General features: G+C 41.2%; 1 protein-coding gene across 5 annotated transcripts in view; it reads right to left on the bottom strand.

Annotated features, from left to right (window-relative positions):
* Nucleotides 1-9,635, bottom strand: part of FAM189A1 (family with sequence similarity 189 member A1) — a 115,026-nt gene extending 105,391 nt beyond the window's left edge. For 3 of the 5 annotated variants that reach the window (XM_027740842.2, XM_027740843.2, XM_027740841.2), the window contains exon 1: nucleotides 9,418-9,635. In XM_027740842.2, the coding sequence (XP_027596643.1) occupies nucleotides 9,418-9,543 (126 nt within the window). In that variant the 5' untranslated portion in view covers nucleotides 9,544-9,635. Of the gene's footprint in view, nucleotides 1-9,252; nucleotides 9,328-9,417 lie in introns of those variants that run through there. The other 2 variants (XM_039383762.1, XM_039383763.1) reach the window with 2 other exon arrangements.
* Between the last annotated feature and the right edge of the window lie 6,872 nt (nucleotides 9,636-16,507).

Here is a 16,507-nt window from a genome sequence, read left to right as displayed (position 1 = left end):
TCTAACACATCTTGAAATAACATTGCTCTTTTGGAAAGCAATTGTAAAGGTAGAAAGGACTACAACAGCATCCATTTGGTTTACTACCATTTGCAATAGATCAAATAACCTTTCAGATACAAAACATGCACTTCTCAGCTGCTAACATGTCTGTGTAGGCAAGCGGAAGCTCAACTATTCTTTATCTGAAGATCCGACACTTTTCATTAGGAGTTTTCTAAATGTATTTTTTACTTTCAGATCATGAACACAAAAACTAAAATTGCCATAAGAACGTGCAAGTGGTCTTACATCCCCCCGAAAATTTCTGTTTAAGAGGAAAATGTAAAGAATCAAGACAACAGTCTGGCAGTCCGGATGACTTGGGGCACGTAGAAGAGATTGAGTTCCCTTCACATCAACACAAACAGAACTGGAGCCTTTGCACTCGAGTCTGTCATGGTTTTTAGTCATATTTTTCACAAGTTTTCAAAAGGTTTTGGATTTAGCCTCTGGAAAGATAAAAATTGTTTGAACTACAGCTACTGTCAATATATGACAAAACCACTTTCTACCACTGTTATTTTCAGAGTGGTACAGCTGCCAAGATGCCAAGCACATGTTCACAGCATCATTTTAAGAAGCGTGTCTTAGTTCTTGATGATTCTTTACAGAGCCAGAACTTGAAAGCCTCCTATTTTAATAACATTGGTCAACAAATGCTTTCACTGCTACCATTGAGTTTAACCTTTCTTCTAGAATATATAATAGTGAGGTAATTACTTGTGTTTATTATTGATAAATTACATTGTCTATTGGCTCTTTACTTTGAATGCTGAAATAATACTTAGTGTTTGTTTTAAACTAAAAAGTAGTCTTACTTTGTGTAGTAACCAAAAAATCTACCAAAAATCTGAAAAATAGCTGCATTCACAATTTTTCACCTAGAAGAAAACAAGTTTCTTCTCTGAAGAGTGAATGCAAAAGTGACATTATGAAGCTACATGTTTAATATCTCTCAGTGCCTCTGGATTAAGTGCGTTCAGCTTAAAACCACCTGGTTTTATCTCGCCTGGCACTAAAGGCTTATCTAAAATCTTTAGATTAAGCCTTGCTCTTTTCTGCTACAATAGTAGCAGAAACAATCTCATAAGTAAATTATATCTCTCACGTGAAAATAATTCTGCTGAGATGGACTCTTTGTAGGAGACAAATAACAAAAGGAATAACAAAAGGAATAACAAAACTGCATAGTTATCAATGAGGACATTATTTTGCAGAACAGAAATTACTCATGATGTCATCTAGAATGGAAGAAAGTTCATATTCAAAACTGAAAGCAAGTTTGCAAATAGAGTAATTCTCACTTCGTAAATCAGACACAAAAGTTTAAACTCACAATGGTGTTTCAACTCTCCGTGTTTAAATGAAGCTGTTGTAAAGATCAGAAATCCAAAAGTTACATTCAGTTTCCCTCCACCAAGCAAAAAACATGAATTCTCCAAAGTGCTTACAATTTCTCATTTTTATCTGAATACCAAAACAAAAAAAAAAAAGCAAGTTTACACTTTTTAGAATATTGTAACATTATTCCTTTTTTCTTTTTTTTTTTTTAATCACAATCTATCTGAAAACAATGTCTCATTATAAGTGATGTAGCAGCAGTAATTCAAGTCTTTCTTATTTACTGCAATTTAGGTCAAAAGTATTGCACATACTCAAGACCCTCAAAAGTAACACACAGAGTACTGGTATCTGCTCCTCAGAATTGGCTATTTTACTCTGCAGACCCGCATCAAATTACTAACCAGTAGATGTAACCAGTATGGAGTAAAATTCTGCGTAGCAGAAAGGATTACTAGTGATTTGTAGGGAATTCACAGTCTCTGCACAAAACAGGAGCTTTCAGACTGGCCTTATACGTTCTACCTGAATTAAAAAACTGTAAATGGAACACGAGCAAATCTGTTTGCAAAAGAAGTCTGAAGAAGGGAGCATCCACACTATACACATATTGGATGGGCAACTCCTTCAGACAAGCTCTAGTCTGGTCCAGAGACCTAAAACCGACTAGCAGTCAGATTCCATTTACTATGTTCTTAAAGCACATCTTTTTAGCTTAATTTGATCCCCCATGAATCAAGTTTGTGTGCTCTGAGAATGCTCCACGATGTGCATGTGCAGTAAGTGGGAGCACATAATGACCAGAACTAAAACAGTTTCTATGGACAGATCCAAAGAACACCAAAAATGACAATGATAAAATCTGCTGGGGAGGGGACTGAAGTTTCAAACAGCACAATCAAGTACTTTTAAAGGAATTAGCAACACACTGTTCTTAAAAACAGACTGTAGCCTCTGTGATTCTGTGACTTCATTAAAGATGGGGCATTTTGATATTAAAATACTACCTGCACACAAGTTATGATGTTCTAAATGTATAAATACTCCTCAAGTATAAATTCCCTAGCTTTGTCATATTTGCATAGTATTCCTTTAAAGCAGTGGGATTACTTCCACAGAGAAGAGGTAATGACCACAACATATTCTGCTTCTAGAGGAGTAGCTTTCTTCAGATACACCACCCAAATAGTTATACTCCTCTAAGTCACATTTTGTCAAGTAGTTCTCATCTTACAGAGTTCCATTATCTGCTCCGCCCTTGGATTCCAGAAGGCACAGGAGTGAGTAAAAAAATGAATTGTGACGGAAGAGTCAATTAAACATGACACTTCACAACTCACAATTCCTCCCATAAGTCACAACATACAACTAAAACAGTGGTGTAATAAGTTCAGCAGCTACTAATGACTAGGTACTTGACCTTGGAAATTCCCACTTCCACCAAGCTACTTAGCTCTTCCCAAGTTTCTCAGTAGACTTTAACTGTTCCACACTCAGTTGTTATAAGCTCCTGGACAGTATTTGGTGTCTTTACAGCGAACACTCATATATTTCCAGCAAAACATGTGTCTGAAACAAAAATACCAAAACCTTCTGCTTTTTTTCCCGACTGGACACCTCCTGCTTCTTATCACAATCATCTTTGCTTTCTTCAACTACTCCTTCCTGTAACACAGAAAGTTTTTAAATTAATTTGCTGAGCCAACCGAACATACTCAGAAGCAATAAACGCTGATTTGCCCCATGAAACAAATAATGCTGCCTGCCGTAAGTCTGCTATTTTCCAGCGCACTGAAGGCAACACATTTCTCTCATATTGAGCCCCAAATCCTCAGGAAGTTACAAATAGTTATCTTACCACACACAGTTCAAAGAATTAAAAAGGAAGACTGTCATCTTTCTAATTGTACCTCTGTCCAGCTGCCTTATGTTCTATCATTCCATATGGATATGGAAACATTTTCGCTTGAATCCCCTGTTTCAACACCTTGCCTTACTTCAGACTCCAGAAAATCCAGAGAAGGTACCCAAGGCTTCTTTCTCCTTATGTTCTAGGATGTATATATGACCTCTTCTTGTACACCAATGCCACAGGTTTTAGCTGGCATCTATTAACAGCCTTATGGTGTGGTTGGGGTTTTTTTTTGGGGGGGGGGGGTGTTGAATTGGATTTTTTTTTGGCCATGATGTAAAAATCAAGAATGCTAAGAAAATTAGTAACAATCCATTACCTAGACAAGACACATTGCAATCGTTGCAAATTTTCTTAAGCCCATGCAGGTGATATTGATAGTTTTTCACTAGCACTGTGTACCAGCAACACACATCCCTACCAGGCTTCCTGAGACACAGAGTGCCAGACAGCTGACTTCCTTCCCCACACTGCTCACATTTCCAAGCCCTGGCAAACTTGCAAAGAAAGGAAAAGCATGCCTAAATGTTAATAAATCCAACCCAGTAGCAGAGTCAGAAAAAAAAGGGGATGGTGGTTAAGTAAAGGAAACAGCAGTGGACAGTAACAGATAGAGTCTCAAAGAATCAGGTAATGTAATTCTTTTACAGGTATGTATAACTAAAGGTTCCACTACAGTTAACTGAAACTGTTATTGCATCTTAAAATTCTTAAGTGAGGAGGTAACGGTGGTCAGTCCTGAAAGTACTATTTTCTCAAACTTATCATCCAATGTAGGTGTTCTTATTTTGTGACCATCGCACTGGCAAAAAACCTACCATGAATTATTAGCCAGATTCAGTAGTCACTCATTTGTTGGAAAGGCAACTGTGAAGAAGCAAAAGATTAACAAATCACTTGTACGATTTCTGAAGCGATTAATTTCCTGCTCTTCTAAATTTCATCAAACTGAAGCAAGGAACATCGAGGTAACTGTTCTAGCATGTGGATGCATCGTCTTTCAGGAATGACATAAGATCTTCGACAGCCACACAGAGAAAACACTTTCACTTGCTCCCTGGATCTGACTATTTCATAATCTGCGTTTGAGGTCCGATTAGTCTCCTGAGAACTTCTTCAGTGCAGTAATTTACCTACTCAAGTCCTAAAACAGCAATACAAACTACCTCCAAAAGAAGCCTGAAATGTGAATATTTACAGATACAGAACATTGTCTGAATCAGTAGCAAACTTCACAGAATAACAAACTGTCCACAATAAAATAACCATCATGGTCATGGAGTCCACAGATTTGAAATCTATTAGAACAATGATCTGCAGAGAAGGAATCTAGTCAGATAACCTTACCCAAAGAGCTAATGACACCTCTGTGGTTACAACAGATGTTCAGAAATGTTTCTGATTATTTCTGCTGATTCAAGTAAAAAAAAAAGGTGTTTCCTCCAAGAAAGTTGTAGGTTGAGCCCTCAAGGTGTGTGTGTTAACCAAGGGCACTCAACAAAGCAACCCATACTATATATTTTCATAAAATATCTAGAGCTCTCAGAGAGCACACTCAGAAGTACGATGCACATTTTGATGAAAATTTCTTGATAACCATGCTAGAGTTTTGTTTATACCTACAGCAGGGAGACAAAAACCCCACCATTTAAGTCCTAGATATGAAATTATCAGCTCAAAGACAAATATATAACATGCATTAGCAGGTTGTACATGTTCAGTAAACACTGAACAAAACACAATGGCAGCAATAAGTTGACTTTCAAAGAGATTAGCTCTGCTTTCACAGTAACACACTCTGTTGGTAGCAGACTTTTCATACAAACTAAAGCTCATTGTTTCGAACTACAATTACTACCACTCTAGTATCTCCTGACTATCCACGAGCAATAATGGAAAATACTGAAAGAGAAAGAAGTAGGAGAAAGGAGAAAGGAAAAGAAACTGTGTACCTGAAATGGAGAAGAAGAGGTAAACACAACTGCTAACAAATCATCTTTATGCTCATCTTCCCTTCACTTCCACAATGATTCTGCACAGGAACATGCCAGGACAACCTGCTGCGCGTGAGGAACACGCAGGGTCACAGACTAGTAGAAGCTTTTGAAAGTTAACTCCTCTAAGCATCACCTGAGGGTTTGAAACACCATTGAAGAATACAAAAAGGACTCTTACACTCAGCTTTCTCAGTTAATAATGCAGACGAGTATATAACGTATTTCCCATTTTCAATAGAAGAGATCTGAGCTCATCCTGATAATCTCCCTAAATATCTGTTTGCCTTTTCAAAGAACACAAAAAAGCACGTTGTGAACCTTGAAGACAAACTGCATGAAAGCTGCTTTTCAGCCAGAGGATTTCATCTGTTTTGAACATGGGATATGGATGAAAACAGGCACAATTGAGAAGAAACAATGAAAAAGAAAGGCAGCACAAGAGCTTCCAGCAACACACTTCCACACAAGAATACAACTGCTGTCAAGTAACTATATATAAAAGAAGGGATAGCATGTACTTGCTGTGTATTCTTCTAAGACTTCTAGTGCCATGGTATGATTTTAGAAACCTAGGTAATCTTATGATTTAACTTGCTATTTTACCGATACTTTCCTATACAAGAGACAACTCTAGTCTCGAAGGCTGGTAATTTTCTCAAAATGCTGCGATCAAAGTGGGGGGTGGCAGGATAAACGCTTTCTTGTGAACTTTAAATAATTTCAAGAAATGACTTCACAACGCAAGGTTTGCTTTCACAAACATAGCTCTATCAGCCTGTGGTTTGCTACTGCCCTAACACTGACAGTAACCAGAAACTTTAGGCACAATTAGCAGAGGCATTTCTTTCAATCTGATCACATACAAAACCTGCACGCTACAATTCGGTGTACATTTTGGATTCTAAGGGGCAAAGGGGGAATAAATATTTCCTCATATTCAAGCAACTTTGGACCTATAGGAACGACAAAGAACCTTGTCACCGCTTATACTTTTGGGAAAGTTCTACTGATGTACCAGAACAACCTAATTTTGATACCTATTCTTCCATGATCAAAATGATGCTAATATTCAGTTCTTGATGTTCTTAAAAGGATCAGGGACACTTATGATCATATAACTTATATGACAAAGTATATCCTTTTGCCCAGCAGATGAAACTGAGATTATCCTGAATGCAAGACTGCAATTGGAACAAGATGCCAAACATTTCAGCACACAGTTCACAAGATCTTGCCAATGTTTTCTGACTATGCAGTACCTGCACACCTAACCCCCAAATTTCCTTGTTCTCAGTGTGAGGCTGATTCTCGCTAATCACCTCAAAAATGTCTTAATACAAAACACATGAAAATATTTTTTATCTTCCTAATATGATGCTATAAAAGATAAAGCAAAATGGTTTCATTCATGGGATGATGCTTAAATAAGCTCTGAATTCTTCAAAGTTTTAGAGAAATTATGGTGCCTTGTTCTTTAAATCAGTTCTCACTTCCATGGTCCCTTGATTAAAAAAAAAAAAAAAAAAGGCCCCAAGAAATCAGAACCTTTCCTTGCATTTGATTAGAGAACTTTCTGTGAGTGTAATATACAGCCTGTTCTATTTTTTCATTTTTTAATCAGCTAGACTGTTACAAACACTGGGAAATTATTTTCAAAAACATTTAAAAGACTTTTCATTTATACTGACAGGGCATTTGGTGTAAAAAAATGCTGAAAAGTACCAATGTCAAGACCACTCTCTTTTAGGATGCGCATTTCCAATCAGTAAAAACTAGAGTATATCACACACACACAAAAAGAGATTTAGAATTGCTACTTGATCAGTTATTTACTTTCAACAAGTGGTGAAGGAAGTAGTTTGAAGGCAGTGAATATTTGTGTCCGATTTTGGCACCAGGTAAAGAGAGAAAGGATAGTTTCATTACTTTTCTTTCATGTCACTTAACTCACCTGTAGTTATTTCTTTAATTGTATTTTTCAGAAGCAAGCTAAAAACTGTCCCTCTTCCACGGAAGTATTTTTCAGCTGTGAGAGATGGTACACCTAATTTTTGTTAAACTCAGTAAATACCCCAAAGGATTTTTAGAACAGGCTGTGTAATCAATTAACTTGACCTCAAAGAGCTCTTTAAGGCTCACCATACTCCAAAACTGCTCTATTTGTATCTTAAGAACTAAGACTTTGAAATAACAATATTAGGAGGAAACTGAATTTATTCTCATGCTCAGATAGATAATTTACAGGGTAGAAATATTTTTTCAAAAAGTAAACTCTTAATTTAGGAAACAATGCACACCTGCCTCATTCTGATAACACAGGACAATAATGCTTTCTAGTCAACAGTCTTGCCATAGTTTCCCTGAGCCTTCCACCAATTCTGTCAGAGGCTGAAATCATGGGTTTGCTCTCTGTGATGAGCAAGGAACATGCATGAAATCTAACTGGGAAATTTTTCTATGGGTTACATTGCACAGAGAGAAGAGTAGAAGGCATCCACAATAAAACCAGCATATCTCAGAGCATAATGATAACGCCCAGAAGTGTCTTTTCACAAAGAATACAAGAGATGGCGGAAAAGGTATTATTGAAAAAGTTGTGCTTACTGGATGTGTACATTCCTGCTCGTTCTGTCAAGATAAGAAACAAAGCCTGCCTCAACTGTGTTGGTTTAATGGAATATGAATATGTAAGCAGCCAGATTCTGAACATAAAATTCACACCTCATCACAAGGAATAGTTGCATATTATCTTGCAGAGGTTCAAATTCAAAAGAAGGACTATTACAATATCAAGGCTACTAGTATAAACTGGTATTTCTTTTCAAGACTAGAAAACATATTACAAAAATCAAGAAAAATATCTAAACAATTAATCCAAAACTACTCTTCTGCTCTGGAGGACTCTGAAAAAATTAGGTAATATGCTGCAAAAGACCGTATTAAACAGTTTTGGTGTTTATAATCACACCATTTCTGCCACATATTCTGAATTGAATAACCCAAATCTTTTATCTAACAGTTCTAGTTTCTAACAGACACATTTAAAGCTGAAAACTCTCTGGTCCGTTAAAAGAGCTGAAGAGACATAATTGAAACCAGTAACACAATAAATTAAACGGAGCAAATCCTCATCAATAACACAGAGTCTGTAACCAGTGCCCTCAGAAATGTTTAATTCTCCTTAAATGTCAAGCCCCATTTCACTGCTTATGAGAGAAACTTCCATGAACCAGTATTATCCCAATGCATCCATGTGTGCATGGTACCCACAAACAGATGCAGACGCTCATGATCAGCAGCGAGTGAGGCCACTTGAGCCCGAGGATCAACTCTTTTTTTTATTATTTTTTTTTAACTTGCGTTATAAGGACACCATGCAAAGTGAACGAGTAAATCACAAAGGAGTCAGGAGGATTCCAGACTTGCTTTCAGAACAAACAAGCTTGTTCCTCAGACACCCAGCCCCAGGAGACCTGCAGCCTCCCAAAGGGCTCACCCCAGCCTCCCTCGGGTGCCCCAAAGCCACAGGCCTTTCCAGCACTCGCGCTCTCCTCAGCAGAGCTCTTCTTTGCTATCTGAGTACCTTAAACCCACTCCTGCTGTGCTCGCCTCGTTGTATCACCTTCAGCACAACATAGCTCTCGGCTGAAACTGCAGCCGAGCACACCCCGGCGCCAGACCCTGAGCAGCGGCCGCAGCTCAAGGTGAGCGCTAAGGTGAGCCCAAGTCAGCGCCGATGGAAGGCGCCAGGGACAGCGAGCACAGCCCGCGGAACGGGCACCAGCCGCTGAGGCAACGCCAGGGGTTCGTTTGTCATCGCAACTTTCACCCAACGCTGTTGATAAAATCCAATCCGCCCTGGCGAGCCCTTCCAAACGGGAGATGGAAGTGCCACCGCGCCGCTGCCGGGCTCGGGGAGCAGACCGTGCTGACCACGGCGCAGCCCATCGAGGATCTCACCTGACCACCTCGCTGCGGGGATGGCGCCCCGGCCCCGCTCCTCGGGATCGCCGGGGACGAGCGCCGAGGCCCGAGACCGCCGCCCGCGTCCCACCTGTCGGACGGCCGCGCATCCCGAAGCGCCGCTGGCGGTCCCGCCCGCCCCCTCCCGCGCCCCCGACTCACCGAGAAGCCGGCCCAGAACGGGCAGGAGTGGCGGACGCGGGCCGAGGTGGTGAGGGCCAGGGCGGCGAAGCTGACGGCCACGATGAGGCAGCCGAGCACCATCTGCGTGACCCCCAGGGCCAGCATGGCCCGCGAGCGGGCGCGCTGCTCGCGCAGGCGGGACAGGCTGCGGGACAGCGCGGTGGGGCTGAGCGAGCGCGCCCCGCCGGGGCCCCGCGCCGCCCCGCCGCCCGCCGGCATCGTCCGCGCGGCCCCGCACCGCCTCCTGCCGCCCCCGCGCTCCGCGGGGCCGCCGGACGCGGGCGCTGCGGGGCCGCGGGCGGCCGCGGCGCATGGAGGAGGAGCTGCCCTGCGCCCAGGGCGACCCGCGCGGCCCCGGGCAGGGCGCGGCGGGCGAGGGGCAGCCGCCGCCGCCTGTCCCCGCTGCGGGCGCGGCGCGGGGGGGCTGCGGGGCTGCAGCGCGCGGGCGCGGCTCAACCTCAGCCGGCGGCGGGGGCGGCCCCGGTCCGGCCCAGCCCCGGCTCCGGCTCGCGGAGCGCCGCGGACCCGCTGCCCGGCTCCTGCCGCCGCGGGAGGGGAGGGGGCGACGCGGGGAGGGGAAGGGGGGAGGGTCGGTGCGGCCAATGGCGGCCGGAGCGGCGGCGGCCGCCGGCCCTGCGGGCAGAGCGCGGGGCGAGGGGCCCAGCTCCCGGACAGCGCCCGGGCAGGCTCCTGCCTGCGGGAACATCGCTCGCACCCGGGCTTTGTGCGGCAGCGGCACCGGGCAACCTCCGCCCCTCGCTGTGTGATAACGGCCAGCGGTGGAGGCAGGGCAGGGCTGGTTCTCGGTTCGGTGCAAAAGGCATCTTAACCTTTTTTTATTTTTCGTTTTTCCATGCAGCGAACTATAACCAAGCCTCAGGTGCAGCATCCGCAGTTGCAGAAATATAACGAGCCTCTAATTATGAAAACTTCCCGGCCCCACTGCTGCCAACAGCGTCCGGCACAGTAAGGCTGCCCACAGCAGGTGAAACAGGCAAGTTTTCTGCAGAAAGGAAATCGCAGTGACAACACTGCCTGCAAACAGCTAGGCCTACTCATGAAAACCACAAAAACAGAACCCAAACCCTATATAGCAGGATAGTTTAGGCAGTAGAACTATTCCAGGGTTAACATGTTTGTAGCACCATAATCTGCTAGAACAGTATTACTGGGTTTTTTTTATACAGGAATTGGTATGTATAGTGTACATATCTGTAATTCTGTGATATTCATACAAAAACCCAAAACCAAACAGCACACGTAAACCTGGCTTAAATCTTTGTACTTGAGGCCCTTTTTCTTCTCTTTCAAGAACTTTTCTTCACATTAGTTTCCTGGGGAGGTAGTAGCAAGGAAATGTGCTTCGACGGGAAAATGTCGAGAGTAGGTCCCGTCTTTTTCTCATACAGCATCTGGATGTTTTACTGTAACAGAAGAATACAAAAAAGCTTGCTGCTTTTAACTTAAATCACTATCTGTGGCACAAAACAGCTTGGGATAGCAGACTACAGTGCTGTCACCCCAGCATGGCTGAAATACTGCTCTAGCACATGTGCAAGTCCTATTTTAATCAGACCCAAAAAGTGCCTTACAGCGCTCTACACTGAAGAGACAGCTGTTTTGCTGCAAGTTTTTAGTCTAATGCAGACTTGTACTACATTAACACTACTCGTAATCAGAAGAAGAGTTAACTTACAATGTCTTAGTTTCTCTGACTGGGCATGAACAGAAATGGGAGTCAGCCAGAAGCAAACCACCACCACACACACAACCCCTGGCCCAATACACAGCCCCAGCTGATATCCCTGAATTGACTGCTGGCACAGGTGTGCTACATCCCATCTGAAATCCCAGGGGGAACAGCTAAATGAAGGCAGATGGGGATATATGGTTATAGATCCCCCTGAGTTTTTGCTTATACTAGTTCACACTAAAACTAACTTCCACTTGTTTTTATTTCAGTAGAACTATTTGGTATTCAACAGTGGAAACACTACTTCAAAATACTCCCTTCAAAGTCAAGGAAGAGTCCGTGTTATAATATTCTGCCAAACAACGTGAAAGGGTCTAGCAAAAAGAAAAACAAAAACAAAACCCAGAAGCAAACTGAACCTGTGCAGTCTTCCTGATTAAGCAGCTCATTCTCCAACCAGCCAGAAATGCTTAAGGTTATTCAACAGCAGGACAATTAGAAACCTTAATAACTGCATTTAAACCTCTATCTGGGTGCTCTGGTTCAGGAACAAGATGGCCCTAGGGCTTGGAGAAATTAGGACACATTACACTGGGGTGTAAATTTACATCTCACTAACTCCCTGTGCTGATACTATTGTATGCATTAAGTACAAAGCAATTTACTTTCATTTCCAAGGACTTTGTAACTGGCATATAAAAAAATAATAAAAATGAAAAAAATAAATCCACATTTGTGAGCAGTCCAGAGGAGGATCTGGCACTGCAAATCCACATGCCCATCTGCTGTCCATAAACTTCACACGTGGGTAAGCTCTTGGGCAATCAGTACTTCCAATCTGGCAAACAAGGGCTACCAGAAAACAGTTGTTTCAGCTTCTAGTAGGAATCCACAGGAGTTTAGACCGTATCGTGTTCACTCCAATATCTGTGAGCATTCAGGTGTAGACAGATACTGCTTAAGATCTGAATTACCTCTGGATACACTTCTTAGCTTTCTGAAGGCCCCTAATTGCCGGATTTGTTTAAGAATGATTTGAGGGCAATTTGGAAAGTAGTATTGTCCCCAGCTGTAAATTATTTTGCTGAAGAGATCTTTTTACAATACTTCCATTGGTATTTTTCAATGCTGTATCATTGAGTGGAACAAAGTGGGATGTGGCACTAAAATTTCTTCCAAAACTGCAGCAGCAAAAGCTTTGTAATAGCCCTGATTATATGTGAACACTATAATATACTAATTTTTAGTTTAACAAATAATTTGATTGTTTCCTGAAGGCAGCCAGAAGGTCACTACATATCAGACCTTATTATTAGCTTATTAAAAATCATCAAAACTCAGAAGCCAGCATGATAACGATCCCACTTCTATGGTAATTGTCTCATCACCTTCAGTCTTTACTGGCTCCCAACCAGTTCAGAAAGCAGCTTCATACTAGGGACTGTATTGGTAGATCGAAGTTTGTATTTATTCTCCCTCACTTTTCACTGTAGTGAATTTCATGCATCTTTCTCACTTCAATTGTTATTTGAAATGAAGAAAATTACATTTTCAAGCATGACAGAGTTGGAAAACAAGCAAAAAGCAGTAAATTCACAGTTCCAATAAGCCTTGCCTACCATTAAGAAGGTTCCCTACAGGATATAAATACTGAAAATAAGTCCAAGGACCCTGCCACTGTCACTTACACGTCTCAAATTTGCATACCTGACATGATCTCATTATTTGAAGCAGCTCCTCTCTCTCTGTGTATGGAGCTCTAAGGACTTACTAAGCACTATCAAACCAGGCTGTCCCACACAATGTACGTCCCAAAGATAAAGTGGAAATTGGCCAAATGAGATGGTACCAATGCTGAAAAATACAATACATACTTTATCCACACATACAAAACCAACAAAACTTAAAATATCTCCTTCCATATCCAACCTTCATCATGCATCTTGATATCTTGAGTTAAAGCATTTTTATTATTCTAATACTTCACAAGTAGTTTCTCAGCCACTCAGATGTTGGGTCCTTACAACACCAGCAGTAGTTTTTCCACTTCCCTTGTCTATCCTGTTCATTCCTCAGAGGGAATCAAGTATCCAGAGCACAGCCTCCAGGATGAGTTCAGTTGAAGCATACCATTATTTCTTGGCACATATATTAAAAGAAGAATTATCTTTTTCCATGGCTACACTTCACCTTGTTCTAAAAATAACTTGTGAGGCACTCCAACTTATCTTAGATTACCAGGAACCATACCCAATATACCTAATTTTCAAAAAAGTAATGAAATTGGTTTATGGATACAATTACCTAAATATAAAGTCTGTATCACTGACAGAACTGAAGAGCAACATATTCTTATATGCCAACTTTCAAGCATATAAGGACATTTGATTCCAACGGCAACAGAAGCTGGTATTTCAGTAAATTAAAAAAGGAATTTACATTTTCTTGCACTTGACAGTCAAGCTTCCTTAAGTTTAGGACAGCAAATAATAAAGATTTCTTTATCTATATACAACATTCAATTGTAATCAGCATCTTGCAGAAAGTATCCTGCTTTACTAGTTCAAAAATTTGAAAATATATTTTAAAAAATAATTCCTGCTAGCGGATACCAAATTGTGACAAGACAATACTTACCAGTGCCCACAAGTATAAGAAGGGATCATAGAGTTAAACCTGTAGACTTGTTAAACCCTTACAGTGGCACTGCTGTCTTCGGTGTTGTTTTGCTTCCTCATGACTCAACATTTTTCTATAGGATAACTGTCTCTGACAGACTTGTAGCTAATCAATGAACCTCAAAAAAGGTAATCTTTCCACCTCCCTACTTTTGTACTAATAAAAGTATCTACTGTCTTTTTACTGACAAGTTTTCACTTGGCAAATGATATGTACAATAACACCCCCAGTCCCATCTCTTACAGCATTTTTTTCTGTGCAAGTGAATGACTGAAGAGCTCACAAAGCACAGATTCTGTGTACAAAAATGTTACGAATGAAAACATAAAAAAGACCATTGGACTTTGACTAAGCCCTGCTTCTGTACTTGAAACGTAAGTGCCTATTTATGAAAGTTTTTTAAAAGGATATATTAAAATTAAGAGCATATACCTCACAATCATCAAGAGCCTTTTAATAAACCAGTGCCTACACAAACTCTGCTTCCAAGAGCTACCAAAATAAGGAGAACTGTCACATCTCCACTGTGGGCTGCAGGACACTGTCCTTGGTGGGTGACTGCACAGAGCAACAATTCTCTCACTAGTCTTGGTAAGGGCTCAGAGATACATGAGGGTCCCTGAACTTATCAGCTCTTTTCTGCACCATTTTGTACCTACTGGTTTGTTACTCCAACCAGTCAGCAGACCCGAAGGGGACAAAGAGAAAGAACTGCCATAACTTTACAGCCATTATTGTGGTTTCTCATGTTTTTATATAGAGGATAATCACAGATTAGTTGGTTTTACAAAAATAGCATCCTTTAACAACATAATCCAAGCATATATAAAACCACAGGATTGACTTCCATATGTAAGCAAGCCAAAGGGGTTTTAAACAGGAAAGCTTTGCAGACAAAAATTAAGGAAACCTCAATTTCCATGCTTTAATCTGAAAATAGTTTGGGTCTCTTCTTCAGAAATACCTACCTTGGAATTACTTCCTCCATGTGAGTGTCTGCCCTGATGAATGTCCTGGAGTGCTACAGGCACCACTGAAATCAAGATAATTGCCCTGCATTTTATGACTGCTTGAAAGTTCAAATTGGGTACGTGTCTTGGATCTGAAAAGCAGATTGCCCTGTGGTTTTACAAAAGGCAAGCTAGAACTCAGATTTTTTTTAAATGAGACAGATTTCTTTCCCAGATGATTACCTTGGCCTGGCAGAAAATGTAATCACTGTGAAAAATAAGTTGCATAAACCAAAGTACCACCTGGTATTTTCTGTTCAAGCATTAGCAAAAGATAAAACTATTCTTAATCAGGACTTCAGTCTAAGAAATTAAATCATAGAAAAATATATATCCAGTATCATCCAAGAAGTTTTGGACAGAAGTTTTTTTTGGTGCATTAAACCATATTACTCTTCTTCTGTAAAACTTTAAAATATAACTTAACTAGTAATAGATTGCTTATTGATCCCATTGCCAAGAGTAAAAAAATGTGGTAGAATTAGCCAGTTCATATTATCTCTTAAGATGATTGGACTTTACAGGGCCAGAGTCTACTGGATAAAATATTTTCTACTGTAGAAATGAAATAGCTGAAAGTCCGAAATAAAACTTTACATAATCATTTTTAATATTGCACAATATCAACCTTTCAGCTAAGCCATTAAAATCTAGATGTAATTTTAAAAGAAGAACTTTGGTTCTTAGATCAAATGAAAATTCATAACAGGATTTATTTCATATGAAGTTGCTACTGAGATTTATGAAATCAGTCTCCAACATACTGGATAATTTTTTCAAGATTTTTCTTTGTGACAATGCAGCTGAAAATCAGAAGGCAAAAATTGCTGTCTCTATCTGAAATGTTCACATTAATCCAAGTCATAGTTTAGTATTTTATGCAATAATTGACCAGACATGACTAGACATATGAACTATAGCACTTTTGCCAGGTGTGAAAGAGTTAACCTGTATACTAACATACCAGAAAGATTGTATTAAGAAGAAACAACTCCGAAGTTGCCCGGTTTTGTCACACTGGTGGAACACTTGCATGCATAAGTTGGGAGAGCCCTCAGGGCTTCCCCTTGGAACTCCCTGCCCAGAGTCACCCCCACGGGTCCCAGAGCTGCAATGTCCCTCCAGCCCGGAGCCGGGGTGTCAGAGCAGCCTCCTCCTCCTCCTCCTCCGGACACTGAGGGACTGAGGTTGGAGCAGCCTCCTGGTGACACTGCAGTCCCTCCCGCTCTGTCCCCTCGCTGCAGCCAGGAACCAGCAGGGCTGGACTGCAGGAGGAACCTGCAGATCCTGCATCACAGTTCTAGTCCGTACCCTCTTCTCCAGCCTGGTGTTCCCCACCAGCACAGCTGTACTTCCACAGGGACTTACATATTCAACTCCCTCTCCTTTTTGCTTACCCAGCCCCCAGGATCCTCTGCATTTCTCTAATCTTCCTAAATAGCTCTAGCCTTCCCTAATTAACTCCAAACAGAGTTCTCTATTAGGTTTTCAGAGCAACAGCATGCAGAGTAAAGTGAGAAAAATTACATAATTCTCCAGGAATCTAGACTTGCAGAGTACACTGGAAATTTTATTAGGCTATTATAACCTATCTGCTCTTTTTTTTGTCAAGTCCATTTTAAAAGCAGAAGACTTAAAAAAGAAAATGTCTTGCAGCCATTTGTTTATTTGAGCATCTGTTTTTTGT

Source organism: Pipra filicauda, unplaced genomic scaffold (genome assembly GCF_003945595.2).
Source record: "Pipra filicauda isolate LSUMZ 115617 unplaced genomic scaffold, ASM394559v2 scaffold324_size1259732_pilon, whole genome shotgun sequence".
Taxonomy (NCBI): Eukaryota; Metazoa; Chordata; class Aves; order Passeriformes; family Pipridae; genus Pipra; species Pipra filicauda.
Note: the sequence above shows the minus strand (reverse complement) of the source record. Positions and strands in the feature narration are given on the sequence as shown.